The sequence below is a fragment of the Anas platyrhynchos genome, chromosome 15 (assembly GCF_047663525.1).
Source record: "Anas platyrhynchos isolate ZD024472 breed Pekin duck chromosome 15, IASCAAS_PekinDuck_T2T, whole genome shotgun sequence".
NCBI lineage: Eukaryota > Metazoa > Chordata > Aves > Anseriformes > Anatidae > Anas > Anas platyrhynchos.
The window spans coordinates 16,967,553-16,994,692 of record NC_092601.1 but is presented as its reverse complement, the minus strand read 5'-3'; the positions used below and the strand labels follow the sequence as shown (position 1 = coordinate 16,994,692).

Here is a 27,140-nt window from a genome sequence, read left to right as displayed (position 1 = left end):
ATCAGACCTCTCCCTGCAGTCAAGTGCAAGATGCGGGCAGAGAGAGGAAAAAAAAAACTCACACGTATGACTGATGACAAAGCCGCTCTTCCAGATGTGGACTTTGAAGCCCAGCGGACGCACCCTTCAACAGGAGAAAGATGAATTTGGGAAGGGTGCAGCTGTGGAGAGCTGCACCGGCCACCTCAGCTGGGAGGGAAGCAGGATAACCCCGTGCCATGTCTATAAAAAAACACTGTTATGTGTTACCAACACCTGGTTTTACCAGCAACAGTCCGTGCTGTAAGTGGCCATGGGCTAGCTCAGCGTGGTGCGCCCAGGACAGCGCTACGGTGACCACTTCCACACCAGGGCTCCATCACTTGGGCTCCCACCGTGCTGAGACGCTGCTGATGAGTAGTTTTGGGTGCCTTGGCCATGCTCCTCAATGGTGGGCCGGGAGGACTCCGTCAGGCTGATGGGTGAGAGCAAAAGAGAAGCGTTGAGATGCCTGGGAGCAGCTGATGGATGGGGACCAGAGAGGAGGTTCAGGTAGGTCCAGCTCCTGGCCTGGAAGGACAAGGAACTGCCCTGACACGAGGCTGCCAAGGCTCCTCCGACGCTCAGATGATGGAGAACACCACAAGGAGCTCAGGTTAGGGCGAGTGGCTGCACACCAGAACATCAGAGAGGGCCTGAAGACGGAAGAGCCTTCGTATTGAGAGGTCGAGGGTCCCTCCTGCCCTGCTCCTGTCTCCAGGATGTCCACACGCACCCAGGCATGGAGTTAAAGAGCATCACAGCAGCAGAGCATCCCCGTACAGCCCTGCCTCTGCCCTGCACCGGTGGCACCGCTGGGACCCGCAGCGCACCCATTGCCAGCAGCGAGAGCTTTCTCCTCATGCTCAGACCTCCCAGCTGGCCGGAGCACCATGCCCACAGGGACCTGAACTAGCCATAAAAGCACAGATCTGCCAGCTTCACCCCGGGTGAAGCACACAGAAGTCAACAGAAAGCTTGGTTTCACCTCCAAAATCTCTGAAAACCGATGTGATGCGGGTTGCTTGGTGGCCACATCACTGGGAAGCGACAGAGCGATGCTTCAGCCCTGCTCCTGGCTGGGTGGCAGGACCAGGGATCTCCATGGGTATCTCAGAAGTCTTTGCCATCCTAAATGAGCCTACAGCTGTAAGCACGCCGAGATCTCTCCTCACCCAGCACAAAGCCACCGTGATGCGGGCTGGCTGCGTGCGGCCTCTAGCACTACATGCTCTCTCCACTCAGCGAGCACCCACTTATTGGCCTCGTGGTGCTAAAGTGTCTGCTCTAAACACAAAAGCTGTTGTGACTGAGAAGGTCCGAAGCACATACTGGTTTTGAGATTTTTATTTCAGGAAAAGATTAAGGAATTAAAATAGGAGCTGCCCTGCTGACAAGAAGAGTTGAATTCAAGAAGCCGATAAAAAAGGAGCATTATATGCATCGAGCACTGTGCATTTTTCAGTCAATATTGGCTCTACTTTCTACTCTACTTTCCTTTGACTTGGAAAAGGGAGTTTCACATGCGCACAGACCCTAGGATACACGGGACTCAACGAGAGGGAGTAACAGCAAAAAAACAGAGAGTGCTGGGCTGGATCGAGGGGAGGCAAGAAAGTGATCTCGCGGCGCAGCCCCAGCAACGCCTCCCTCCCACCGCTGGCGAGGGGGGGCTGGAGGCCGAGGGGCCGCCGTCACGGTGCCCGTGAGCAGCTCCCTACCCAAAACCACCCGCCGAGGCACCGCAGCTCGCCGGGCTCGGGCATCGCCACCATCACGGCACGGCCGGGGGCAGGAGTCGCCTCTCCATCCTCTCCCGGCCTGGCGTCAGCGTGGCTCCTGCAGGCCGCTCGCGCACCCCTGGCGGAGTCCCACAGGCTTTTCTCCCCCCTCCCCTTGTAGGTGCAAGTGATGCAGTCGAGATCAAGGGCTGATTAGGCTCCCGGTGTGCTCTGAGCACTGGGTCTCTTTGACAGCAGTAAGAGCGCGGGCTGGCCCGTGCCACCCTGCCCTGCGCGCATACCAAGACGTTGGTACGACGGAGCTAGCTTATTCACAGGCTACTGAGCCTTAATACTGACACTTAGTGTAATGGTTTTACAGTAAAGGAAGGATTCTCCTACAAAGCGCCGAAGAGGGAAAAAAAAAAAAAACACAAAAAAAACAAACAAACAAACAAAAAAAAAAAAACACAAAAAAAAACCAACCACACCCCAATCCCTTCCTCTCCCTCTCAAGAGTCTCAGAAGCGTCTCACAAGCGGGGAAGGGAGCTGCGGAGGCGAGGGGGTGGCGGGGGGGGGGGACCCGCCACGGTGCCCGGAGCCGTCGGGAAGCATCGGGGCCGAACGACAGCGAGGACGGTCGTGAGCAACGAGAGACAAACGGTGCTGGTGCTGTGCTGCCTCAAGCCGGGAGGTGCGCGCGTGGTGAAGCGGAGCGGGGTAGAGCTAGTCTTTCTTCAAGTCCCTGGATTCAAAAAGCTTCAGGCGTTCTTGCACGGTCAGGCCTTCCTTCAGGCTCTGGGAGAGACAAAAGACAAGACAGCGTGGGACGGGGCGGGCGGCAGCGGGGAGCTGGGTGCTGGGAGAAGGGGGGATGTGAGCAGCAAAAAGGGCAGGGGGTGGCCGTCCCAGAGAGATTAGTGGGGCATGCTGGTGGAAAAGACGCAGCCGTGGGGTGCGGTTACTGGTGCACGGCGCCTGGAGAGAGGGGGAGAGCGCAGGTTAGCCGGGTGGCGGACCAGAAGCAGATGAGGGAGGCACACGGTGCTGGAAGCGGGGTTAGCTCCACGCGGACAACGATCCCCGAGGGCCTGAGGCGGCTGGGTGGTGTTGGCAGGGCCCCGGCTGGGACCTGCAGCCATAAACCTGCCTGCAAGGCTGCTGCTTTGCTCAAACAGCCCTGAAAACTCGTGTTTTGCTGCCAGCAATAAGCCCAGCCTTCCCCTCCTGAGCTGGAGCTGCCTACTGCACGGGGTGAGGCGCTAAATGCTTGCTTTGGGGCTAGCAGGACCTGAGGGCTGCCCCGGTTCAGATTCAGCACCCAGACACAAGGCACAACGCAGCCATCAACCACCAAACCCTCGGCAGTCGTAGCTGTGAAATCTGCTGTCGCCTGTGCTCGGGGACCCAGGAAAAGAGTGGTGTGAGGCCTACGAACCCACAAAATCTGAAATTAGCCCAGGGCTAAAGCCAGCCTCGCGTCCCTCCTGCAGCCCTACACTCTCAGCATGAATTTCAGGGACCACAGCATCAGCCTGGGGCTGAAGGAGACACACAAATCCCCAGGCCTCGCAGCTCACCTCGCAGCAGGTTGGGTTTTTGGGCCAGGTTCTGCTTAATTCATGTTTATCAAGGGCTGGGTGCGTACAAACTCGCCACGAGGCTGTGCTGTTGGTTTTAAACACTCCTCACAAAACACAGAAGGGCGCTGGGGGAGCGGCGTGGAAATGAAAGCGCCGCAGCGGACTGAAGCTCACACATGATGTATTCTTTCTTTTCAGCCGGCAGCGGAGCCTCTTGGGATCCCAGCCTCTGAGCACGCCCTTCCTGAAGGAAGTTAGCTTTGGGCCTCTTTAAATGAGCAGCAGCCCCTGCGTTCCAGTTTGTACATTTGATTTCTAATTATATGGAACCAGATACCAGAAGCCATTAGGCTGTGCTGCCTAATGGTACAAATTCCAGCAAATTCACCCCTGAGGGACTTTCACGACCCATTTGAGTTGCTGATGAGGGGAGTTTGATGAAGGGAGACTAATGTAGGGTGAAGTCTGTGATATGGGGATCCTCCACCAGAGCCCCTGAGGCTCTCAGCTCTCCCCTGTCACCATTCTCTAACCTCAGCCTTTACCACGGGCCAGTAAAATTAACTATTGCTCCGGTTACTCAACATCTGTGTCATTAGGATCGTGCTCGTTTCTCATCAGCTCCCCCCTTTTGCTGGATGAGCTCGGAAGCCTCAGGCCAGCCTGTGGGATGGAGGTGTAGTGCCAAGGGACGCAGAGCAGCGGGGTGGGCACCTGGAGAGCAGGAGGAGGTCGTCAACGGGCAAGGAAAACATTTTGCTAAGGCACGGATCAACCTAACGAAGCAGCAACTATGGGTAAAGGGAAATTCGGGGCAGCCTAGGACATTCTTTCTGCAGCTGAGACCGGGGGCACTATTTTACATGGGCTAGGTGGGAAATGCACGTAGAGGCATCACTGCTCCACTCCTCCATCTGGCTAACAACAAGAAGGTGTTTTTTCCTCCCAGACCTGGCAGTTGCTGCAGTTTAGTCTGAGGCATGCACAGTCACTCAAGCATGCACACTCCGTGTCCCGCGCTCCCAACACAGCAAACAGGAAAACGTGCCCCCACCGTGTCCAAATCCTCTCCGCGCTGGTTAGCTGTGTCGGGGAGGGTGGGAGGAGTAGGAAGATGAGAAAGCCGTGTTCCCCGGGGAAGGGCAGAGAGAGGCTGCATCTCGTATAGCTCTCGGGTCAGCTCTCTTCTCCCCTCCCGTCCCCCCTCCCCCAGTAAAATCATTAACCATGTGTAAACCGGTCAGTCATTAAGAGAAGAAAGGCTCTCGTTTGCCATGGAGGTGTGAGCAGTGCATGCACAAGGGGGGCCGCTCCAGCGGGCAGCTGAGCTGTTTGGTGGGTGCCGGTTTGTTTACCTACGTGGCAGGGAACCTGGACTCGGGTTCATTTCAGTTATCCCATGAGACCTGCTCAATAACGGACTGTTGGAGGAGAAAGCAAAATAAAGAAAAAAAAATAAAACAAAAACAAAAACAAGAAGCTCATAAATCCTAAAGGCATTGGCATTCGCGCAGCCCTGCCCGCCCCCTCCCCGCGGCAGCAACGCAAGCAGGCAGCGTGCCCCTGCTCTCCTCCTTCCCCCACGAGACCTCCGGACAGCACACGTGGGGGACCGCGAGATAAGAGCTCCGAGTTGAAGTGGCGAAGGGCAACCAACCCTCGGAGCTGGGACAGCGAGGCTGCAAGCCTGGACTGCACCCCAAAATGCACAGAGCTGCTCCCTGCATTGACTCAGTGCAGCGCAGGCACCCCGAGCTGATGACCTGCTGCTTGCAGAGCTCATCTGGTGACTGTTTCCCCAGCTAGAAGCCTTTTTCTGCCCGGCTTCTCGCTTTGCCCCAAGTCCCAGCCACTTCAAACAGCTGCATGAGATACCCACTGCCCAGCGGGGAGAGGCAAAGCAAGTTTTGCCCATGCTGATCTCCCTTGTAACTGCCCTGTGCTTAATGGTGGCTGTGAGCGGCTTTATTTGCCCTTTTTATCTCTGTGGTCCCACAGCAACAGCCAGCGTGTAGCATGATGCAATTCTGGCAGTCAGCAGGCCGAGCAGACGCACTTGGCACAGAATTATTGGGATCTGGGACCAAGAGCAAGTACAGAACGGCCAGAGAAACGCAGGGCCATCTGCACTGTGTTAACACACAAGAAAATGTGTGTTAAATACGTCCAGAGCCAAGGCGTCGCTGTTCCATATAAAAACCAAAAATCTCGCAGTGATGAACACTGGAAAACCTGTAATGCTGTGTGCATTTCCACCCTTTGATATCACCTACATTTCTACTAAAAACGGGGAGCAGATTCTGGGAGAATCCTTCTGTGAAAGACCAACGAACAGGGTGAAATTCCTCCTTGGCTCAGGCGAGGAGCAGCTCCACACCTACATCTCAGCAGCTTCAGGAACACGAGTGCTCCACAAGGCACCACCTGGCAGCGGGCTCTGCCTGGCCGCACAGCAAACCATTTCCCATCTGAAAGCTTGGTTTTCTCCCAGTTGCCTTCCAGGCTAGCATTAACGACCAGGAAATTCTCAGTTTTCTTCCCCTACCGATTTCTTCCCATCTGCAACCCCCTCTGGGTGTCTGAAGGAGATGGGAACTCACCTTTGACCTGATATTCCTTAGTTGCCGGCTAACACTGGATCTGTCTTTCTTCAAGAAATCAGGGTTGCTTTTTGATTTCATAATATCTGGAGAGAAGCAAAATGACCAGTATTAACGTAGTGCCCACGGATTCCTGCGAGGGGCAGGGCCAGGGGGCTTTTTCTGCCTCCCGATGAGCCAGGGCACAGGGGACTCCCCGGGGCTCCCTCGCGCCACGTGCAGCACGAGGCTTTCACGATGCCAAATGGCAGAAGCCTTTCAAAACCACGAGCTTCCCATCCTCGGGCTGGAAGGAGGAACTGCCACGGGAGGTAAGCTCAGGCTGCCCGCTCCTTGCCACCTCTGGCAACACTGTCAGCAAGGGGCGGAGGTGGGATGCAACATGAAATGGCAAAAAAGCACACAAAAAAAGCAAAGTCCTATGCTTGGACCCGTTACTCCACGAGGGCTCGTACGCCAGGATGCACGTGCCAGACCAGGAACCCCAAAATTGCTTAGAGCAGCTGGAGGAGGACTGACCATATCCCGATACAGTGGTGTTCACAGGGGATTTCTCTCCCTGAGCTTCTGTGGCTGCTTTCAGCTGCTCTTTCAACCTGCTGATATCACAGTCTGCCTTGGCCTTCACAATGCTCAGCTCTGTGTAGATGTCTTTGTACTTGTCGCTGGCGTATTTCTTATCCTGGCAAAGGAACAAGAAGAACCCAAGAGCGTAAGACAGACAGCTGGAGCCGAGGGGAACGCACCGACGAGCAGCTTGGCACAAGCCGCCGGAAGATGAGCAGCGTGTTGGAGCAGCGCCCTGCACACCTAGCTGTATTTTTTCTCCTCCCTGCTCTGCACTTTGGAGTCGTGGGCAGCAGGCAGCAATGCCAGCCGGGGCAAGGGGCTCATTTTACACGCTCCTGAAGCCGCATCGAGCAGCAAACACAGGGCTGGAGATATGCAGAATGCTCTGAGCGCAGCAGTGAGCACACGGTGCTGCCCACGCATGTGGGTCCCTTTGTTACAGGATGATTTGTTTGTGGGCTTTAGCAAAGGCACCGAATTAAAGCAGAATTCCCAGAAATGGCCTTGGCAAAGAGGCTGTCTGGAACGAGCCAGATCTAATGCTGGGAGGCTGGGCAGGTCTCTAACGCTGACTATTTTTGCCATTTCAAATATCTGATGTGACAGGAATTGGGGAAAAAACACCCGTGGGGATGTTTTCCCACAAAAAGGGAGAAGGGGTAAGTTGTGGGCTGACAGAGTAGTGGGGTGCTTTACTGGTAACACCGAAAGGGGTAGTCAGTTCAGTTAGGGGCAAAAATGAAATGTCGTTTCAAATCTGGGGATAAGCGAGCTGAAAGCGAAGCACAGACACGCAAGAGATGAGCACAGCCCTCGGGAAGGTTCGCAGAAGCGAGCCTGCAGCCGGCATTACCCTCAGTGCTGTCTGCAGCTCGTCTTTGAGAGAGCTGATCTCCTGCTTCAGGTACTGGATTTCCGACTCTTTGACCCGCAGCAGGACCTGGAGGACAGAAGCAGCGTGATCACACCCCTGCGGACACCACACAGCCCCCCAGACCCTCACCCACTGCACCTGGGGGCCACGGAGCCAGGGCACAAAGCCCAAAATGGGGAAAAAGGAGGACTGGGATCCCAGGATCTCCCAGTCCCACTGTGCCCCCAGTGCATGGCACCAGCCGTGTGGAAGGACAGGGGCTCCTGGTGGCCCACGGGCTCTCATCCCCGCGGCCGGGCTCACCTCCAGCTCGTAGGCGTCCTTGCCCTGGGTGAGAGGCGAGCCAGCAGCCTCTCCTCCACCCTCCCCGGTCAGCAAGGTCCGCAACCGCGTGATCTCCGCAGCCAGGCGGTTATTCAGCTCCTGGAAGATGGGGGGAGATGTTATGGGATGGGGGAGCACAGCCAGGGCTCAGCACAGAGCCAGCAGCACCTCCCAGCCCTGCTTGGTGTCACCTCCATGGCCTTCTGGAGCTGCAAGAGGGCATCTTTACCAAAAACCCTGCACTTTCACTCAAAAGAGAGATGAGGACACCAGCTTGGGGCACCAAAGTTGTGACAATTCCCAGCAGGGACACAGAATCACTCAGGTTGGAAAAGACCTCTAAGATTGCTCAGTCCAACCCTTAACCTAGTACAAAAGTCCACCACTAAACCACGCTACTAAATTCTAAGTCTCCACATTTCTTGAAGACCTATTCCCATGCCACAAAACAATTCCAGCAAAAAAAACTTCAGGTTTTAGACACGACCTCACCTGGTTGTGGGCGTTGAGCTCCTGGTTCTCCCGCTGGCACTGGCGGAGGGCCTGCCTCTCAGCCTCCAGCGCCTGCGCCAGGTGGGCGTTCTCCAAGCACTTCTGCGAATACTGCTCCGAAAGCACCTCCAGCTCCCGCTGCACCGACTGCAGCTCCTCCCTGGCACGGAGACACCAGACAGTGACCTCCCCAGCTCGTCCTCCCGTGCCTCCCACCCGCCCAGGATAAGCCAGCAGGGATCTAAGAACCAGGGGGGACAAGGAGCCGTGTGCTCCCTTTTGGAAAAATTTTGAGCCTGGAGCGAGCCAACTCTTCCTTCTCCCAGCATTTTGGTGCTTGGCCATCGAAAGAGACAGGAGGGCTTTCTCTGGCAGGTTAAATGGCAGGTTTCCTTCCTTAGGTTTCCCAAAATACAGCTGAGATCTGCCAGGCTTGCACTCAGGACCGAAGGACGTGCACACCTAACGGGGATGTTTCAAGCTGCTTGGCTATTTTGTTCAGCTCCTGCGTGAGGACAGCCTCGCTACCAAAAGCCAAGTGCTTTCTTTCACCTTGCCTGCTCAGAGGTGGTTCAGTACTCCTCACGTTACAGCTGCGAGAAAAGCAGCATCGTCTGCACTTCTGGTGACCATACACCAGCTGAAATTGGGGAAATTGAGCTGGAATCCCCAAACCAGGAGCCTACGGCTGCAGCTGGGTTGGGACAGGGGGCAGAAGGGGTCTCCCACACGCCTAATCCCCCCCCGAGACACGGGACAGACGGATGATGATGGTCTTACAGGTATTGCCTCCGGAGGGCCTCGATGTCGGCGTTGACGCTGCTGATCTGGGAGCGCTGCGACTTCTCCAGCTCTCGCTCCAGCTCCTCCCGGTGTGCGTTCTTCATGGCTTCGATGGCTGCAGGGGATGGCACAGGGTTAGTACCCGGCACCGCTCTGCCCAAAAGGAGGCTTTTGGAGAGGGTTTTCTTTTTGTTTTCGGTTTGGTTTTTACAGGAACAAGACCCCAATCAGCCCAATGAGCCACCCCACTGCTTCCCAGCCTGTGCCCCTGGGCACAGTGCAGCAAAGGGGCTTCTGCAAATCCTGCTGTATAATAAGGTGCAAACAGCTGGCCAATTTCCACGCTGTTTCCTGAACTGCAGGGCTTCTACTGCAGAGATCCTGGGCATCCAGTACCTGAGATGGTGGCAGCCGTCTCCTCCGCCAGCAGGCGGTCCTTCTCCTCCCGCAGCTTCTCCAGCTCCCGCTGGTGCTGCCGCTGCAGGTCCTCGATCTTCTTCTGGTGCGTCTCCTCCATGGCTGCAAAGCCCCTTTCACATGTTGCCTGCAAGAGGGACGAGGGGAAGGGGTTGGCCCGGGAGCTCGGGGGCTGGAATCACAGCGGTGGGGGAGCCCCTCGGGAGCTGCACGCCAGCGGGTGGTGGGCACCCAGCTTCCATCACCAGGGTTTGCTCCCTCCCCAGCCATGCAGGAGCTGGCTGAGGATGGACCCCACGAGGTCAGGGCTCATCCTGCAGCCGCTCGACCCCTGGTAGCTCCAGGGAGAGGGAAGGATAAGGGTAGGTGTGGGGTCAGATTGAGCGGGGAGTGCAAACGGGTGGTAAAAGAGCAAAAAGAGACCGGTGTGCCCCTTCTGCTCTCCTCTGCAACCCCTGCTTCCAGGTGCAGCCACCTCTGGGTGGAAAACAGAGGGCTCATGACAACGGCAGGACCTTAATTCACAGCTGAGCATGGCTTCAAATGCTGCACGGGAAATGATTTCCTAATTCAATTCCTAGGATTGAATTTAGGCCAGAAAATAGGGAACCGGGCTCTAGGGATTCGGGAATCGACACCGGTGAAATCTCAAGTCCCAGCTGGGTTTTTCTGCCCCTGGCACAGATCCTGCTCGTGCCTTTACAGGGGCCAAAATGCAACCGTGATGGCAGGGTTGGGGCACAAACCCACGCTGCTGGTCAGGGGCCACCTGAGCTCCCCGGGGCAGGTGTCAGACCCATGAGGGGAAACGGCCCCCTTGGGTTCTTCTCTCATTTCTGAAGACAGCAGCAAGCCCCAGGACAGGCTGCACTGAGCCAGCCCCTCTGCAGGCAGTCACACATCGGGCTTTTCTCCCTCTTTATGCAACTTTCCTATCTCAATTAAATTCTTGATTCACATTTGTGTTTTCAAAGGGAGGCGAGGACTGTCCCCTAGGGAGCCACGGGGACTCTAAGGGCGATTTAAGGGGGACAAAGTCACTCCCCCAGTGACACAAGTCCAACACCCACTGACCTACACTAACACACACTCTGCAGCATCACCACTTTGTTGTGTAATTCTGCATAACCTCTGTCATTCCCCCTATTTTCAGCCCTGGTGCTTTTTCCTTCCCCTTCGAGTTTTAATCCGGAGGCATTTTGCATTTTTTTTTTCTCAGCCTTGTTTTCTGAAACTTGCAGCTCAGTGCCAGAACCTGCCTGGGCTTGGCTTGCAGGATCCTTCACTATGCCTCTGGATAACACTGGAGGAAAACCGTGGCTACTCCTTGACAGGACTGTGGATTCAGTATTGAATGTATTGTAAATGCATTGCTATAAATCCAGGACCCCTGAAAGGTACAAACCAGTGCCTAGTGTGGTTCAGAAGAGAAGAATCTTAACCTGTAAAACTGATTTGCAATTTCCTGGACAGCTTTCAAATAAAGGACATTTCTGTTTTCCTCTCTGTCCCTCTGCTCCCTCCAGAGGTGCATACACAGGCCAGTCGGAGCTGCTCTCTCCCCAAACCGCCCTGCCCAGCCGATGCTTCTTGCTTTGGTTTTGGCACAGCCAGGGAGGGAGGGCAGGGTCTGTGCTTGCTGTTAGTTTGGAGCCTCAATTTTGGCTGGTTTTGCTGACTTCCACAAACGACTGCTCCTGGAAAGCATCGCCAGCACGGCCTTTGCATGACCACTGCTGACCTTTTGGGCACCTCTCCTTGCCCCTGCTGCTCAACCTGGCTGCTGCTGGGACTCCCCCGCCACCCTCAAGCCAGGTCCTAGCTGGAAATGGTCTTGAACCAAGAGCAGAACACCCAACCCAGGAGGTTTGTTGTCTTTTTCAGAGCTGTGCCATCCATCTAAGGCTGGTTTTACAGCCCGCCCTGCCTGCTGGAGCAATCTTAATGAAGGCATTTCATCGCCACTGGGTTTTCTGCACCTAAGGCTGGGGTCCCAGCAACTGTGCACTGTTTGTTACGTGAAAAATGCTGGCGTATGCCACCAGTGATCTCCCTCTCAGCCACGTGCAGAGGAGATTGCTGTGCTACAGAATTTGGCGTCCGTTTGCAGCTACCTGCCCCGGGAACGTACATTTGGAGAGCGCGGGTCCCCGTTTCATCTCCCATTTTTGAGGGCAGCAGAGACAGACCGGAGATTTGGTCAGACTGGGCGGAGATTTGGTCAGACTGGGAAAGACAGAGTTGAGGAATGCTTCTAAAGGGAAGTCACAAACCAAATGTACACCTCGGGTACGAGGAGAAACACTGAAGGAGAGCTTGACAGTATCAAGCTATTTGGAAACTCTCCTTCCATCTACACGACCGGCAGCCCTGCTGCTGAGACTGCCTCTGGTAATTAGCTCTCTCCCCCACAGCAATGCATTTAGAATACCCCAGCACAGAGAAAAACAAGCATGGAATAAATACCATGCTTTACAGAGGTCTTGTAAACATTTAGGGGCTTGCTCAGGTGTGCTGCCTCTCATGGGGGATGCCCCTAAGTTTGGCAAACCTGGGGACCGAAGGCACCCCCCCGGTACACTCGAGCAGGAGAAAGCGTAAAGCGTTAAAACGTGGCAAAACCTTTAGGTTTTCAAAGTCTTTCTGGTATTTCTCCCTCAGCGTGGAAGCGCTGCCCTCCAGGTGCTTGTTCTCCAGCTCGTCCCTCATCACGTTCATCTGGGCCTCCAGCTCCTGGATGCGCTCCCTCAGGCCGTGCATGGAGTCCAGCTCACCTCCGGGACCCTGCCCGGTGCCGCCCGGCTCCCCGGTCACCCAGGGGTCCCCACCGCCCGGTCCTGCCGCGGGGGACACCTCCGGGTGCTGCCGCTGGTACTCGTCGAGGGTCTCCTGCAGGCGCTGCAGGTTCTGGCTGTAGTGCTCCTGCAGCGCCTGCAGCTCCTGGCCGTGGATGACCTGCAGCTCCTTGATCTTGGCCTGGAACTTGTCCTCCAGCAGCTGCATCTGCTCCAGGTGGTACCGCTCCATGTTCTGCTTGTCGCGGACGATGGCATCCAGCTGGCTGAGGCCCTCCGTCCTCTCGGCCTTCAGGGCATCCTCTGTCCTGTTCAGCTGCTCGATCACGTTCCGGATCTCCTCCTCGTAGCGGCCCTGCAACTCGCTCAAGCTTTTGCTGTGCTTGCGCTCCTCTTCCTCCAGAAGCCTTCGCTGACCGTCCAGCTGGGAGACCTTGGCTTTGAGGTCGGCGTTCTCCCGCTCCAGCATGGCGATCACCTCGCCATACTCTCCCTGCTGCTTTCGCAGCAAGTCTTCGTACTCGTCCCGGAGCAGAGAGACCGTCTTCACGCGCTCCTGGCAGAGCGCGTCCATGCTCTGCAAGGACTCCTTGTAGGACTTGAGCTCCCTCTCGTACTCCAGCCGGACTTTGCAAGCGGCGTAACAAACCTGAGCCTGAACAATTGCATCTTGGACTAGCAAAGAGGAATACCGCTCCAGGTCTCCCATGCACGAGTGGTAGGAAAGGCTCTGAGATATCTTCAGGAGCTTCTGGCAGTCTCGCATGGCCTCCTCAGGAGGCAGAGACAGTAAGGCAACGGATATTTCCTTAAGCACGTTGGATTTGTCCTTTAGCTGTTGGGCAAGATCTTCCTGGATGGAAACGAGAGCTTCGCTACTGCGGCCTGGCAGGCTGCAGACCTCCCCCACCTTGGCCGAGTCCTGGTAGGGCACCATCTGGAGACGGCTCCCGTCCCAGGAGATCTGCGTTCTTTCTGAAGCATCTTTCTGAATCTCAAGTGCTTCAGAAATCTGGTGCATGACTCTGTCAAAATCAGGAGTCCTGTACGCTTTGATGATTTCCTCCAGCATGCACTTATGCTGCTGGAGGGCTGTTTTGGTATTATGGAGGTCCTCTTCGATTGTTTTCAATCTCCGATGGAAGGAATCCCTCATTTTCTGTGCCACAAACCCAAGTTCTGCCTTGATCAGCGTAGCATCTGCTACAGCACTGAGAAAGCAAGGAGAAAACCCCAAACCTGCCGTTTCTGTTTTGCCCTCTGCTTCTCCTTCCCTGGTGCTCAAGTGCACTCTCAGCTCCTCCACCTGGCTCCAGAACTCCCCTTCCAGCAGCAGCTTGTTAGACAGGACACCGGCCAAGTCAACTGCTGGAGGAGAAACATTTGCCGGCTCTGTCAAAGCCTCCTCAGCTGTCCCTTGGATCTCCCTGAGCAGCTGAGATATCTCGGAGCCTGCACTTTGCAAAGACTCCGCTATTTGGTTGATCAGAGAGGCCTCGAAGGCCACTCTCTCCGAAAGCCACCTCAGCTGGCCCGCGTCGAATGTTTCGGCTCGCTGCTCCTTGGGGACGTGCTCCTCCTCGCTCCGAAGCCCTCCCTCTGAAGCAGGGCTTTCCGTGATAAGGCCCTCGCCCTGCTGATACTCAGACGGGCCTGGCGCCCCTCTCAAGGCTTGGATTGCGCTCGATAAGGTCGTCTCCAGGCCGGACAGAGTAACGAGGAACAAATCGCCCTCTTTTTCCTCGTCTGACTTAGGCAAAGCTCTTAGCTGCTCCCTGCACTGCTCTAAGCAAGTCAGCGCTTGGTCGTTTTTCATCTGGAAGCCTCCCAGCTCGCTCACATGATTTTCTATGAGCTTGAACTTCTCCTGCCTCTCGCTCTCCAGCTGCGAGATCAGAGCACTGACTTGGGACAAGCTGCTCTGAAGCTGCTCCCGCAGCTGGGCCTCCGTGCTGGCCCACTGGTGGTGAAGGGCGATGAGGGTCTCCTGATTATGGCCGTGCTGGCTTTCGAGCTTCATGGTCACGTCTTTGAGCTTTTCCTCTGTGATATACAGCTTGGTTTCCAGAGAGTGGATGATCGAGAGATAGGTCTCGGAGTCGCTGGTCCCTGACGAGGGGTAACCGAGCGCGGGCTCCGAGGACATGCTCTCCTCAGACAGCGACCTGTCTTGGCTGGTGTCTGAAGAGGTGCTGCTGGTCCAGTTCTTCTCTGACCCATCCGGGTGGATGTATTTTTGGCACTGGATGCTGGAGAAGCGGATTCGTTGCCTCTTGGCCCCCATGATTCCTACATCAGGCTTTGCTAAGGCTTTCTGGACCAGCTCTTGGTCCTGGAGCTCTGCAGCTTTGGACGGGGAGCCAAACTCCTCTGCTTGCCTCTGGCTGGTCTCAAGGACCTCCTCCTCCTCCTCCTTCAGTGCGTAACTCAGAGCTGGGAGGACATCCTGAGTTTGCAGAGGCTGCCCCAGCTGAGATGGATGACTTTCATCAGCCTCGATGCCGGGGCCAACATCTTCTGTCTCCTCAGCACATGGACCTGTGCCTATGCTAGCTAATTTCCTTAAAGCCTCCTCCTTGGCCTTCAGCTTTACTTTCGTCTCCTCTAAATTGCTATCCAGAGCAATCATTTTAACCAAAGCCTCGCTGAGATCTTGATCTTTCTTCTCCACAATCCTCAAGTGCATTTCCTTAACGTGTCTCAGCTCCTCCTCTTTTTCTTTCAGCACCTTCTGCACACCCTGGAACTGATCCGACACCTCCTCAAACGACTGCTCCAGGTTGTGGTAGTTGGTCTCTTCCATCTTCAGCTTTGCTTGCAGCTTTGCAACTTCGTTATCTGACTCGGCGACCTGGTTCATGAGCTCGTGGAACCGACATTTGATCTGATCTCTCTCCCTTTCAAGCTCCCCGATGTGCTCGGCGAGCTTCTGGATGCTGGCCTCCTTCATCACCAGCTGCTCCTCCAGCTGGTGGACAAGCTCGCTGCCTTCAAACTTGGCGCTCAGCTTCTCCTTCTGCAGAATCTCCATTTGCTGCTCGTTGTTTTGCAGCTGGTTCTCGTACTCGTTGGCCCTATCCTCCACCTCCTTCAGGCTGTGCAATAAAACCTGCTTCTCCCTCTCACAGCTCTCCAGCAAGGCCTCGTAATTCTTCTGCAGCTTCTCCTCCATGAGGATCCGCGTCTGCTCACTCGCGTTCAGCTGCCGGCTCAGGTCGGCGATCCTGTCCTGGAGGCGCTGCACCTCCTTCTGATGGTCCCGCTGCAAAGCCTGCTGCATCTCCAGGTCCCGCAGCTCCTGGGTCTTCTCCAGGAGCAGAGCCTCTGCGTTCTTCAGCTTCTGCTCGCTGGCCTTCAGCTGGGAGCTGAGCGCGGCCTCGCCGTGCTGCCACTCCTCCAGCTGCTCCTTGGCTTTCTCCTTCTCACTCCTCAGGTCACTCTTGAGCTTGGCCAGGGTCTGCTCCTTGATGGAGAGCTCGGCGGCCGCGTTGCTGAGCCTCGCCTGCAGGCTCTGAATCTCGGCTTCGTGGTGCCGGATCACGTCCTTAGCCTCGGCGTAGCTGCGTTTCAGCGACTGAATCTGCTGATTGATCAGCTCTTGACGCCGGCACTGGGCTTCCAGCTCGCTTTGGAGGTCTTGGTTGACTTTGTGGAGCCTCTGCCAGGCACCTGATGGCGAGGCGGCCACCTCGGTCTTAAAAAAATTGATTAAATACGAGATTAGTAACACTCTTGGCTCTCCCTTCTGAGTGTCACACCTCTGGCCAGGCAGGCCATGGAAAAGCTCCTCACAGCGATTTGGCTGCTACCCACATGCTCCAATTGGGATGATTTGTTCTTGGCACAATTTTATTTTGTTTTAACCAACTTTTTTTTTTCTCTCTTTTTTTTTTTTTTTAAATGAGCGACAACTGCTTTCCAGTAACAGAAAACATGGACCGTAACATCAAAACAGCTGTACAGTAACAGGCTAAAAAGAAAACAACCAAAATCAAACAGAACCAAAAAAAAAAAAAAACAATGAAAAAAAAAAAAAAAAGAAACACCAGCAGTAAAACAGAGACGGACAGACGAGAGAAAAACTGGAAGGGTGAGAAGGAGGAGGGGACGGGAACAGGCCGGGGAGAAAGGAATTGCTTTTTTTTAGTGTGTTTGTTCATTTTGTCATGAAACAAAAAGTGCACAGTTCAGGTACCACAGTCCTACCGAACAAAAGCAACAACAGAAAGTGAGGTGGCAGCAAATGACATCACATCCCACCGAAACGCAGGGAGACAGGACAGCCGGCGTGGCGATGTCATTTCTGTGACTGCTAGACAGGACTTATTGGCTGCTCATCGCATTAGAGAGATGGTGTTATGCTAAAGTTTAAGGCTAGGAAGGATTCTAATTTCGCTACCTGCAAAAAAAACAAACAAACAAACGAAAAAGGACAAAATAAAAAGCCCGACAAGTGAAGGAGGGGTGGGGGGAACAGGTGTGATGAGAATGTAAAACGAAAGAAACCAACCTTTGTGAGATTCAAACCAAAGCAGTGTAGCATGCAAAGAGAAAACTCACAAAGAGAGTCATGCAAAAGGCGACAGAAATTATGTATCTTTAAAAAAAAAAAATAATACACAGACAGGAAGAGGCAAGAGAAGCACAGCGTTAAGCCTAGGAATTTGGCCTGCCTTGCTGTACTCTGGTTGCTGGTAAGGAAAGCCCACAGATGTGACACTCAGTTAACGTTAAAAGTTAAATTTCATGCTTTACACCAAAAAAAAAAAAAAAAAAACATGCAAGAACACCCGCCCGGGACAGGTTAGTACGTGACCCCCCCCGCCCGCCGTGACCGGAGCTGGGGATGTTCTCGGGTCGGTGTGCGTAGGGCAGGAGCCCCCGCCGTGCCCCCCGTTGGGCACCCCGTATCCCGAGGAAGCTGAGAGCGAGAGAAGGGTTACAGGAGGGGGGAGAGGGCTGCAGTGCACGGCACATGCATGGGGGCGGTTATCTCGGCGGCTGCCTTACGGGAACAGCGTCTCTCGTGCCGCGGCAGCGCTCGGGTGTCCACCACGGGGCTGGCCGAGGGCTCGGTGCCCCCCTGGGGGGCTCAGGAGGGATGGGCTGGGCTCCCACCGACACAGGAACCTCTCCAAAATTAGGCGTGATGGAGGTGGGGGGCGTGACACGTCCAATAAAAATGCTGTGATGTTTGCCTGTGGTTTGGGGCTGCAGAAACCCCTAAATAATAATCGGTTTCCTTCCCTTCACGCTGGTGGGGTTTGGTGGGGTTACTCCTTCCTAAAGGACCCTTCCAAAAAACCCTGCCCAGCTTCTAGGTGAGAGGCTGGGTCGCTCCCTAGCGCAGCAACGATTTGCTCAGCCCTTCTGCAGACTTCCCCTCTCGCCCCACCTCGCATCGAGGTGCCGTGGCCACCTTCAGCCAGGCTGGCCAGAAGGATGCAGCACCTGGTTTTGATCCCCATCCCCTGATTTCCAAGCCCCAGGCGAAGCGGGGTCGGATGCCTGTACTCCAGGGATGCGGGAGTTACTCCACGCTGTCGTGGAAACTCGGGCTGCTGCCAGGGCTCGGGGCCAGCGTGAGCTGCTGCCATACGGCAGATTAAATCCAGCCCCAAAACAGGGGCGGCAGCTGCAGACTGCGGAGTGGCAAATCCAGCAGACATTGGGATCGAGATAGATGGGGAAACTGCTCGCGTTTCTCCTCCTCCTGCAAGAGGTGCCCCTGCAGGAGCTCATCCGTAAGGCTCACCTTACGGATGCTGAATCTGCTATTCAAAAGAGGATGGCGCTGCCTCTCTGATTTATTTGCTAGCTCGATGCCATTTTCTTCTCCTTCTGGTCCCCAAGGAGGTTTTTCCAGCATTGCCAAGTGAAAATGGCACTCCTCCCAGCAAGCACTGTAGCTTGGGGGGGCTTAAAAATACTACACTAATAAGGAACTCCTCCAAGGAGATCACCAGTAAGGGAGGCAAGACGCGCTCTTGCCTGGGCTGGCTCCTCTGCCTTTACAATTTCTCCAGGGGAAATTCCTCCCCTGAGAAACAAGGACATAAGGCTTGCTGCCGCGGGAGCACAGCACAAAGCCACACAAGGATCCACGTGGATCCAGAGCCACTTGGGCCAAATAGACGTGAGCAGATCAAAACGCCAGCCCTGCCGAGCCAGAAGCTGCCTTCACGCCTCCTCCGGAGCACGGATGCTCTCACAGGAGGGGCTGGCAAACAGCCCGCTGTTTGGAGGTGGGGAGGAAAGGCTTCCTGAGAGATTCTCCCATCTCTTTGGCCAAAATTTCCAAACCATTTCCAGGCCTTGCTGTGGAAAGGCACCTTGCAAGAGAAGAAAACACCGAAGCTCTCCAAGATAGCAGCCGGGCTGTCCCAGAGCGAATCATGCCCTGAGTCCAGAAGGATCTGATGGACTACAAGAAATGTGGAGAGCCTCACGTCCACCCCCTGCCCGAGGGGAACACCTGGCACTCAGAAGGGATTGCACAGGCAATCACAAAGAGGATGGATCAGAGATGGGCTTTGCTGAGGTCCTGTCTACCACGGCTGCGTTCGTTTTCTCCTGGGGAAACCAGTAGGCAGAGCTATCTTCTGCCTACTCCATCCCAGATCAGAGCTTTTGGTACGCAGGAGATCCTTTCCAGGTGACAACTAGCAACTTTTCCAAGAGGGTCAGACCTCTCGGAGCCCCTCCATCTCTGCGTTAACCAGGGTGCACCCACAACAGCCCGGCCTGAAGCCTGACAGGGTCCCCTTTGGGCGCAGAGAAGACGGCTTTCCCTCTCCCCCCAGCCTACCTGCAACACGTAGCCCTCCCGGGCACTCTGCTCCCGGCCCAGCGCCACTTTCAGCTGGTCCTGCAGGTGCCGGTTCTGCTCCAGGAGCTCCAGGGCCTCCTTCTGCTTCTGCTCCAGCTGCAGGGACACAAACAGAGACAGCGTCCAGCGAGTGGGCAGGGGGTTGGCCATCAGGAGAAAGCAGCTTGGAGGGGATGCTGAGCGGCACGAGCAGGGCGTCCAATGGCACCGCTGCCTCGCTCTGCTCTGGGATCTGGATTTCATTTTACCAGGCGAAGTTCCACCCCCTAAAGAACTCTGCTGGACTTTAGTTTAATCCGTAAAGCTCACTGCAGAAAAGGACAAAGGGCGCCAGCCCGTGCCAGGAGTGACCCAGGCAAATCCCACTTGGGTTCAGGTTGGCAATACTCATGGCTACTCCACGCCTGCACCCCTTTCATTCCTGCTAAAACACCTCAATCCTGACTAACAACAACCTCTGTTATCCCAGGCGTGGCCCTCTCCCAAGTGAGCTGAGTCTCCTTTCTTTTCCTAAACTCCTGAGATCGTTTGATACAGGCTCCACAAGAAGCCAACCTCTGTGACGTGCGCTGCAATTCAACCCTGCTTATAATTTTGCAGACATAATTGCAGACACAGATCCCTACAGGTGCAGAGGCTGGCAGAATTACGAGCTTCAGTTCAGGGTCTGGTTAACACGCATCTACTGTGCTCATCTCCTCAGGGGGAGGCAGGCTGACAAACCTAATCCTGGGACCAAGAATGGATGTGGACCTGCGCCCCAAGCACCCCCACTCACTGCTACCACGGAGCAGGAGTAAATGCAGCTTTTTAAGCCTTGCTCAGGCCTCCTACAGCTACCTCTTTACCTCCTTCTCCAGCAGTGTGGTCAAGTGCTGCTTTGCCAGCCCCTCATCCCGGTCCTCAGCATGGGCGAGGTGCAGGGGCGCGATGGGGATCTGCTTCTCCTCCCGCAGCGGGGTGGTCTCCACCTGGTGCCACCGCTGCTCGATCTCCACATGGACGTTCTGCGGTTTGATGTCCGCTGGGACGGGCAGGATCCTGTCCACCTCCATCCTCAGAGCTTCCTCTGGCCCTGCCCCGTCCACGGAGTCGATCATCTCGAAGCGCTTGCGCCTCTCCTCGCGCCGCCGGGCCCGCTCCCGCTCCAGCTCTCCGGGGTCGGCGTCGGCGGTGCCGGCGTCCCTGGGGAAGGCGGCGGTGGCGCTCTTGGAGGGGTCTGCGGCGTTGGCACGCTCCTGGGCAAGGGCTTGCTGGATGGGGCGAAACTCAGCCCAGTCGAAGGTCTTGGATCGTCCTTCTCGCCGGCGCTCCCGGGCGCGGCTCCGCTTCTGCTCCGGGTCCAGCTCCGCTTGCTCGGCGTCCGGCTTCTCGCTGGGTTTTGGGCTGGTCTCAAAGGAAGAGCTTGTTTTGCTTTTCTCTTCTGGCAGGGAGCTGTGAGGACAGAGAGAGGAGGAAAGAAAAGCGTCAGCGTGCGCTCGAGGTGGTGAGGTGCTCCCACGCATGCCTTGAAGAGCCGGGTGGAAAGGGGCTGCTGAAGCCCAAGCCAATGCCACGTGGGTGCCCCCCTGCCCCTCCGTCTCCCACCGCCTCTCGGGCACGGGAGCCACTGCTGCCCTTCCCCGGGTCACGCTGGTGCGCAAAGCCTTGGTGCAAGCAGCCCCGGGAGAGCTCGATCCCGACCGTGCTCCTCCTCAGCAACTGCCCCGGGGCCGGCAGCAGCCCCAAACCATCCTCGTGGGCAGTAAAAAGGCTTCGAGGACTCCTCCAGTGCCTGCCCGTGCACACACACCAGTCGACGCGGCCACATGATGTGCACACAGGGAGGGTGCCACCGGTCCCACCAAAAGCCAGCCCGGCTTCAGCACCGCAGGGCGGAGAAGCACGGAGCATCTGGTAACGGGGGGACGGGCATTAACGGGGAGAAAACTTCTCCGTGCCACTATCTGCGCTGAAGGCACGGCTCTCCCCACAAAAAGCAGCCTGTTGGGTGGCTCGGGGCTGCATGGCACGGATGCTGTTGTTGGTGCAGCAAGGAGAGCAAGAGTTATTGGACACGCCGCGGAAATCGCTGCAAACGCCAGATTCTCAAGCAAGGGATGATTTTTAGTGCCGAGTTAGGGGGTGGTGGGTTGAGAGGGGAGACATACTCGTCAAGCAGGGAGAGTTATCAGGGGGAGGCAGCGCCGTTTCCAACCTACGGGTAATCCATAATGCAATACCAGCTCATTAAACGTAGACATGCCAGCCTTGGAACATGCAGATCGAAACCAAAAAGAAAATAAAATGGAAATAGCCGTGGTTAAGTTTGCAGAGGAATCCTGTCCTGCAGGAATGGCAGGCGCTCGCTGACCCCTCTTTGCCACCAGAAGCCCCCCCCGAGATGCCTCCTTGGGGCACAGCCCTGCTGCTCAGGCTGCCCCTCGGCTCTCCACGTCCAGCACAACCACAGCATCCCCCGGGGCTCCAGCACAGCCTGGAAAAGCTTTCTCGAAGGGCACGGTGAAAAAGAGCCAGAAAGCAGCTGTCTGGGCCCTTCGCTGCAGGCAAATCAATGCTACCACTGCTCCAGCCCACGAGCCCACATGCGCCTGGACTGCTGGCAGCAGGAGCAGTGGCAGCAGGAGGAGCAGCAGCAGCAGCAGCAGCAGCAGCAGGGCTCCCCCAGCGCTGGAACAAGCCCCGCTCCCCCTTCGTATGCCCAGACAAAGACTGGGGCAGAAGGGCTGACTCTGCATGGGGCCAGGTATCTTCCGATGCACTTTCACCCACCACCAAACCACGGGCTCGGTAGAGCTGGGTTTCAAGAAATGCTGGCAGTTCCCGGCTAAAAAACAGCTTGGAGACGATTCCTTCTTCAGCTCTGTCACTCGTAGCTAATAAAATAAAGCCAAAAGGCACCACAGCGAAACCTCCTTGCTCCTCAAGCATTTAGAAGACACTGCCTGGCTCCAGAGCAGACGTACAGCCAGGCACTGTCTGGAGTCAGTGCTCACAGCTGCACTTTAAATAAATAAACCAGCGAGGAGATGGCGTCTTAAAACAAAGAGTGCCAGGAAGAAAGGGAGCCCTGGGGCTCCTCGGGCATCGGTGGGGGGCAGAAATAAAATTGCTCTAAACACCACAGAGAAGAACCTCAGCATTTCTGGAGGTGCCATCTCTCCTGAGCCCACTCCTCCTCCTCAGCTCCCAAAGGGCACAAGGATGTGAGCCAGGGTGCAGCTGGATGGCTACGGGGAGCCGCGCTATGAGACCCACTGGGCTGCCCCCAAATTTTGCAGTTCATCTCCCACGAGTGCCCCGTGGCTTTTCATTCCGCTCACACATTTCCCACCTCCTCCACTGCAGAGAAATCAATTCCCATCATCGCGTGGCGAGGAGGAGGGGACTCTGCCTCGCGACGGTATTTATGGGTCAGAAAAACGGTTTTTACAGGGGTGGACGGGGAGCGCACGGGGGCTGCACGGAACGGGGGCTGGGGGCTCAGCAAAGAGCCAGCGCTGGAGCAGCCACCGTCCTCCTCCTCGTGCGTGCCTTACACCCTCATGGTTATCGTTTGTGCCGTGTAATTAGCGCCTCCGCAGATTGCAGGGTACGGCGGAGGGCAGGGAGCAGGGCAGCACCTGCCCCCCGGGGTGCTGACACACGCTGCAATATAAACAGTAATTAGGACTGGAGTAACGAGAGAAAGCGTGAGCTGGGCTCGGTGGAGACGTGGCAGGGGGGTGAGGAGAGGCGGAGGAGGGCTGCGGGGAGCCAGCAGCACCGTCCCCAGGCTGCTGGCAAGGTGAGGGGGCTCACGACGTGCCCAAAAATGCCCCGACGGGCTGGGTTACCGTAGCGAAGGGCTTGCCAAAAACCCTCGGTGAACGCAGACCTCCAGCTCCCAACTTCTCAGCGAGGTGACCGGACACCCCCCCCACGTGCACCCCACCCGAAATCAGCCCGGTGAGAAAGGAGCAGGGTGCACCACTGATTCCCTCGTTCCCCAGCTCGGGCTTCAGCATCGCCGGCTGTTTGGGTGGCGTAACAAGTTACTGCACAACCGGCCCCTGGAGCGCCTCACTGGGGGAAGCCAAGTCAAACCACGCCGCGTGGGCTCGGGGGAGAAGCAGTGACAGTGAGCACAGGACTACTGTCATGCAGTAACCTGCTAGGCTATCAAGATTTATGGCTCTTTAAAGGCTGGGAGGTCCCCTCAAATTTCCCGGGTCTTCATCTTCACATCTAGTCACATCGGAAGATACCAGTGTGGGGGAACCAAGTGTCAAGACCAGGCTGCTTCTTCCCTTCTTTCTGGCTTTTGTTTGAAAGAAAAGAAAGAAGAAAAAAAAATAAAGAGGGGGAAAAAGAAAAAAAAGAAAAGAAAGAAAAATAAATGAAAACTGCGGAACTTCCCATCCGAGGTGCAGAAAAGGAGGAGCATGCAGTGAATCACAAGATATACAAACCACAAAACGTTAATACAGGAGAGAACACAGTTTTCCAACCTGGGCTTCAGCACGGATAGTTTCAAAGAGAAGTTTTTCCTGGGATTGCATGGAAATCAAACACACAGAGGAGTGAGGAGAGAGGCGGCGACCCCGTGAGGCCCAGCAGCGGCCGGGTGCCAAGCGGGACGGGACGGGAGACGCCGGAGCAATCCCCGGCCAAGAGTGCTGGGTGAGAGGAGCCACTCCACCGGGGGCAAACCTGGCCAAAACCTGCTGGCCGCAGCTACGGGAAGGATGGGAGATGGAGTTAATGGTGTGGCCGTGTCCAGGAAGCCTGTAAGAGGTGGCCCGTGGGAGCGTGGCTGGCACGGTTAAGCTGTGAGGAGGTCAAACGCCCTTTTTGCCTGAAGCCACAAGCGCTCACGGAGGGTTCTCTGCGAACCCAGGGGCCCCTTCCTCTGGCACTGGCGGCAGGAGGAGACGCGAATATCGCTAAGGCGCAAGGGGAAGGAGCCGCGGCTGCTATCTGGGAGATCAAAAAAGGGGGGAGGCGATTCCCTGGCTGGAGTTTAAAACACATCGGAGCCAAACAGCTTCTCGGCGAGCCCCGGGCTCGCGCTGCCGTGACCCGCGGCGGGGACGGGCAGCTGGTGCTGAGCAGTAGCCAGAGGAAAGGGGGAACCCAGCGCAACTGCTTCCAAGTGCTTTCACAATACCTGGTGGGAATCCAGAGGAGCCTTGAGATAGGCACGGTATTTCATGTTCCTACGCACAAATTAAAGCCACATTTTCAACCCTCTTTGAAATGTGCACGCGGGAAAGAGTAACTGAGCGTTATCAGCGTCCCCACAAAGAGCATCCAAACCAAGCCCAGAGAGAGGGACGAGAGAAAGAGCCGGAGCTTCCAGGGACAGACAGGCTCAGCACGAAGAAAGGACGAGGACAAGGGAAGAGGAGTTACTCCTGCACACAGAACCAGACCACCGCAGGGGCTGGGAACCCCCCCCCCCATTTACCTTGTTACGTCGGGGGCAGTGGTGGGGCGAACGTGCTTCATGATGGTCTGAATCCAGTTGCGGCGGATGCCAGACGTCATGGCAGAGAGGGTGAACTCCCCTTCCTTGGTCTGCGGAGAGCAGAGCAAGGCTCAGAGCTGCTGAACGTGCACCAGTACCCGCCCGTGCTCCCCACAGCCACCCAGCACCCAGTCCCGGGGCTCTGCTCAGCCACCGGCCTCTTCCTCCTCCCCACGTTGGCCTTACGTGGATCTGGAAGCCGTAGTTTCGCTGGACCGGGTACTCGGTGACATCGTAGCACGTGGATAAATCGATTTCTCCATCCAGGTCAGCTGCCTGCAGAGGGAGGGGAGAGGTAAAACACAAAGCTAGAACACTTTTCAAACCGAAAGCGCTGTGGATACGTGCAGGAGGTGCAGGGTTTGGGGAGATGCCCAACGCCCTCAGCCCTGCAGGGAGGCGCACAGCAGGTCTGCAGGGAGCACAAAGCCCCAGGAACAGCGGGTTTCACGCCCGTGGGGGTGCCACCTACCTCCTCCGCCACCGAATCCCGGTAGTATCTCAGGCTCTGGTCGGTCAGCACAAACCAGTGCTTCTTCCACTAGGAAACAACCAGCACAGGGTGGTTACCAGCAGCTTCTCCCCTCCCAGCTCCCCCAAGAAGCACTCCAGAGGAGCAGGCAGCAGCATTTGAACTGGTTCAAGCCACTGGGATTCCCGGCTGCTGTGCCAGCCGAGTGCCAGACCCTAAGAACACCAACCCCACGCCTGATGGTGAAACACCACAAGAGCCCCAGGAACTGCTGGAGCCCTCCGTTAACTCTACTGGCAGAAGGGTGCTTTTAGTGGCTGCACTGAAAGCTTTGGAGGGATTAAAAACAAACACAAAAAAGGCAATAAAATGTTTGTGTTTTATCTGCAGTACCTAGAAATTGAATTGCAGCCTGTTCCTGGCACGTGCTCTATATGAACGCACCTTCTGCATGCTCCCTGCACAGCACAGCTTTATCCGAGGGAGCTCAGCTAGCAAAACACTCACTCCAGTGCTTTTCGTTCAGCCCTGGGTGCCCACAGACGTGCCCTCGCCCCCTGGGCGCAATGCACCAGAGGGTACCTGCAGCTCAGCCCAGCCCCGGCTCAGTAGTGCTTGCACCAGCTCCGTAGGAACCCACGGTTTTAACATCCAGATGTGGGGCTTGGAAACTCCCAGGACAGAGCACCAGCTATTCCTGGCACACTGCTTCTGCCTCCAGATTTGTCCACCCACCCTTCTGGCTTCTCCCACTCTGTCCCCACCGTCCCTATTTTATTGCCACCCATCCCCCGGCACCGACCGCAGCCGCGTGCGGAGAGCTCGCACGGCCACGAGGCTCTGCCGGAGGTGTGAGCTGCCAAAAAGCGGGGTAAAAGCAGTGGGGAGAGGTTCCCCGGACTCACCTGCCCGTCCTCATACTGCTTCGTCAGCCAGCCCTTCTTGAAGTTCAGCAGGTCGGGCTGCAAGGAAGGAGAGAGGCGGTCAGAGCTGCAGGCTGGGCCGCCAGCGGCTGCATCCAGCCAGGGAGCAAGGAATGGCAGCAGCTTGATAAAACGCAGCCTGCACCCAGAGAGACCAGCCCCAGGGAAATTGGATCACTGCGCTGTGTGGAGGCTCAACGTCTGCTCCGAGGAGGCGCAGGGATCTGCTGCATGGTTTAGTCGGGCTGGGCCCTTCCTAGTACTTGTGATTTCGTACTGCTGAACCAGGATTCAAAGGAAGAGGCAAGGGATTAGCAGGACTGCAAGCATTTTTGTCCCTCTCTTACCTACTAGGAAGGAAAAACCACACGTTATTCCACGCATGGATTCAATGCCAGGCTGAGTGCCCAGATGCAGGGCCTGGAAATCGAGGGAATCCCAGCTCTGCACCACCCAAACGACACCTGCTATTTCCTGCAAAGCGGGTGCACCGCGATGCTGGAGCGACGAGCAAAGCAAGGCAGCAGCGTGGGCTGACTCCTGCCAGCCTTTGCTTCCTCCCCAGCCCTGCCAGCGCACCGGGAAGGATGTGGGGGAAATGCTTTTGCTCCCTCGAGGCTGAGCTCCTCCGGCTGCTCCACGTGCTGTGGGCAGCGGGGGAGGAAAGGAGAGCAGTGAAATGCAGCTGCAGCATCCAACACAGGCTGCAGCAACAGGAGCAGGGAAAAGCAGGGACTGGGAGCCAGTTCAGCCAAATCTGTGCTATGGGGCAGCTCATCCTGCGTTTGTGTGCTCCCACGGTGGTGGGAATCCAGCACAAAGCCACAGGGGAGAGTAAATGCTGCCTCACCCTTGCCAAATCCCTAGAGAATTGGAGGAGCGAGCGGAGAGCCGCCAGCCTGAGCAGCCTGGCCACGATGTGGCTGCATGCAAGAAGCCCACTGAGCCCCACCAGTGCCTGCTGAAGGGGCAGAGAAACCAGAGAGAAAACTGCATTTGCAGTGACTGCATCCATCTCTGAAGCAGGCTAGGAGCGCTGAGCATTCTCATTTCAGCCCTGATTTACCCTCAGAGAGAGCTACACAACCTGCCTGCTTCTCCTGTGCCAAAGTGCAGGTGGGATCGTGCTCCCGGGGCCTGGGTCAGGCACAAGCCCTCCCTGGTACAACAGGGGAGCTTCACAGGCTGCCCTAAACACAAAGGGCTCGACAGCCTTTAAAGGAGAGGC

The 27,140-nt window shown here is 56.3% G+C and overlaps 1 protein-coding gene and 1 long non-coding RNA gene across 12 annotated transcripts in view; one reads left to right on the top strand and one right to left on the bottom strand.

Annotated features, from left to right (window-relative positions):
• Positions 1–1,350: 1,350 nt before the first annotated feature.
• Positions 1,351–27,140, bottom strand: part of MPRIP (myosin phosphatase Rho interacting protein) — a 66,646-nt gene continuing 40,856 nt past the window's right edge. For 7 of the 11 annotated variants that reach the window (XM_027468941.3, XM_072023956.1, XM_072023958.1 and 4 more), the window contains 15 exons: positions 25,895–25,951; positions 24,990–25,058; positions 24,704–24,793; positions 24,458–24,567; positions 19,857–20,442; positions 18,988–19,104; positions 12,007–15,873; positions 9,364–9,511; positions 8,965–9,082; positions 8,185–8,344; positions 7,672–7,791; positions 7,348–7,434; positions 6,444–6,606; positions 5,925–6,010; positions 1,351–2,539 (listed from right to left, as the gene is read on the bottom strand). In XM_027468941.3, the coding sequence (XP_027324742.3) occupies positions 2,468–2,539; positions 5,925–6,010; positions 6,444–6,606; positions 7,348–7,434; positions 7,672–7,791; positions 8,185–8,344; positions 8,965–9,082; positions 9,364–9,511; positions 12,007–15,873; positions 18,988–19,104; positions 19,857–20,442; positions 24,458–24,567; positions 24,704–24,793; positions 24,990–25,058; positions 25,895–25,951 (5,850 nt within the window). In that variant the 3' untranslated portion in view covers positions 1,351–2,467. Of the gene's footprint in view, positions 2,540–4,679; positions 4,746–5,924; positions 6,011–6,443; positions 6,607–7,347; positions 7,435–7,671; positions 7,792–8,184; positions 8,345–8,964; positions 9,083–9,363; positions 9,512–12,006; positions 15,874–18,987; positions 19,105–19,856; positions 20,443–24,457; positions 24,568–24,703; positions 24,794–24,989; positions 25,059–25,894; positions 25,952–27,140 lie in introns of all 11 variants that reach the window. The other 4 variants (XM_072023960.1, XM_072023959.1, XM_072023966.1 and 1 more) reach the window with 4 other exon arrangements.
• LOC119718466 (uncharacterized) lies at positions 15,337–16,222 on the top strand. Its single transcript, XR_005269616.2, has 2 exons — positions 15,337–15,465; positions 15,613–16,222. It is a non-coding gene; the product is annotated as an uncharacterized lncRNA (long non-coding RNA).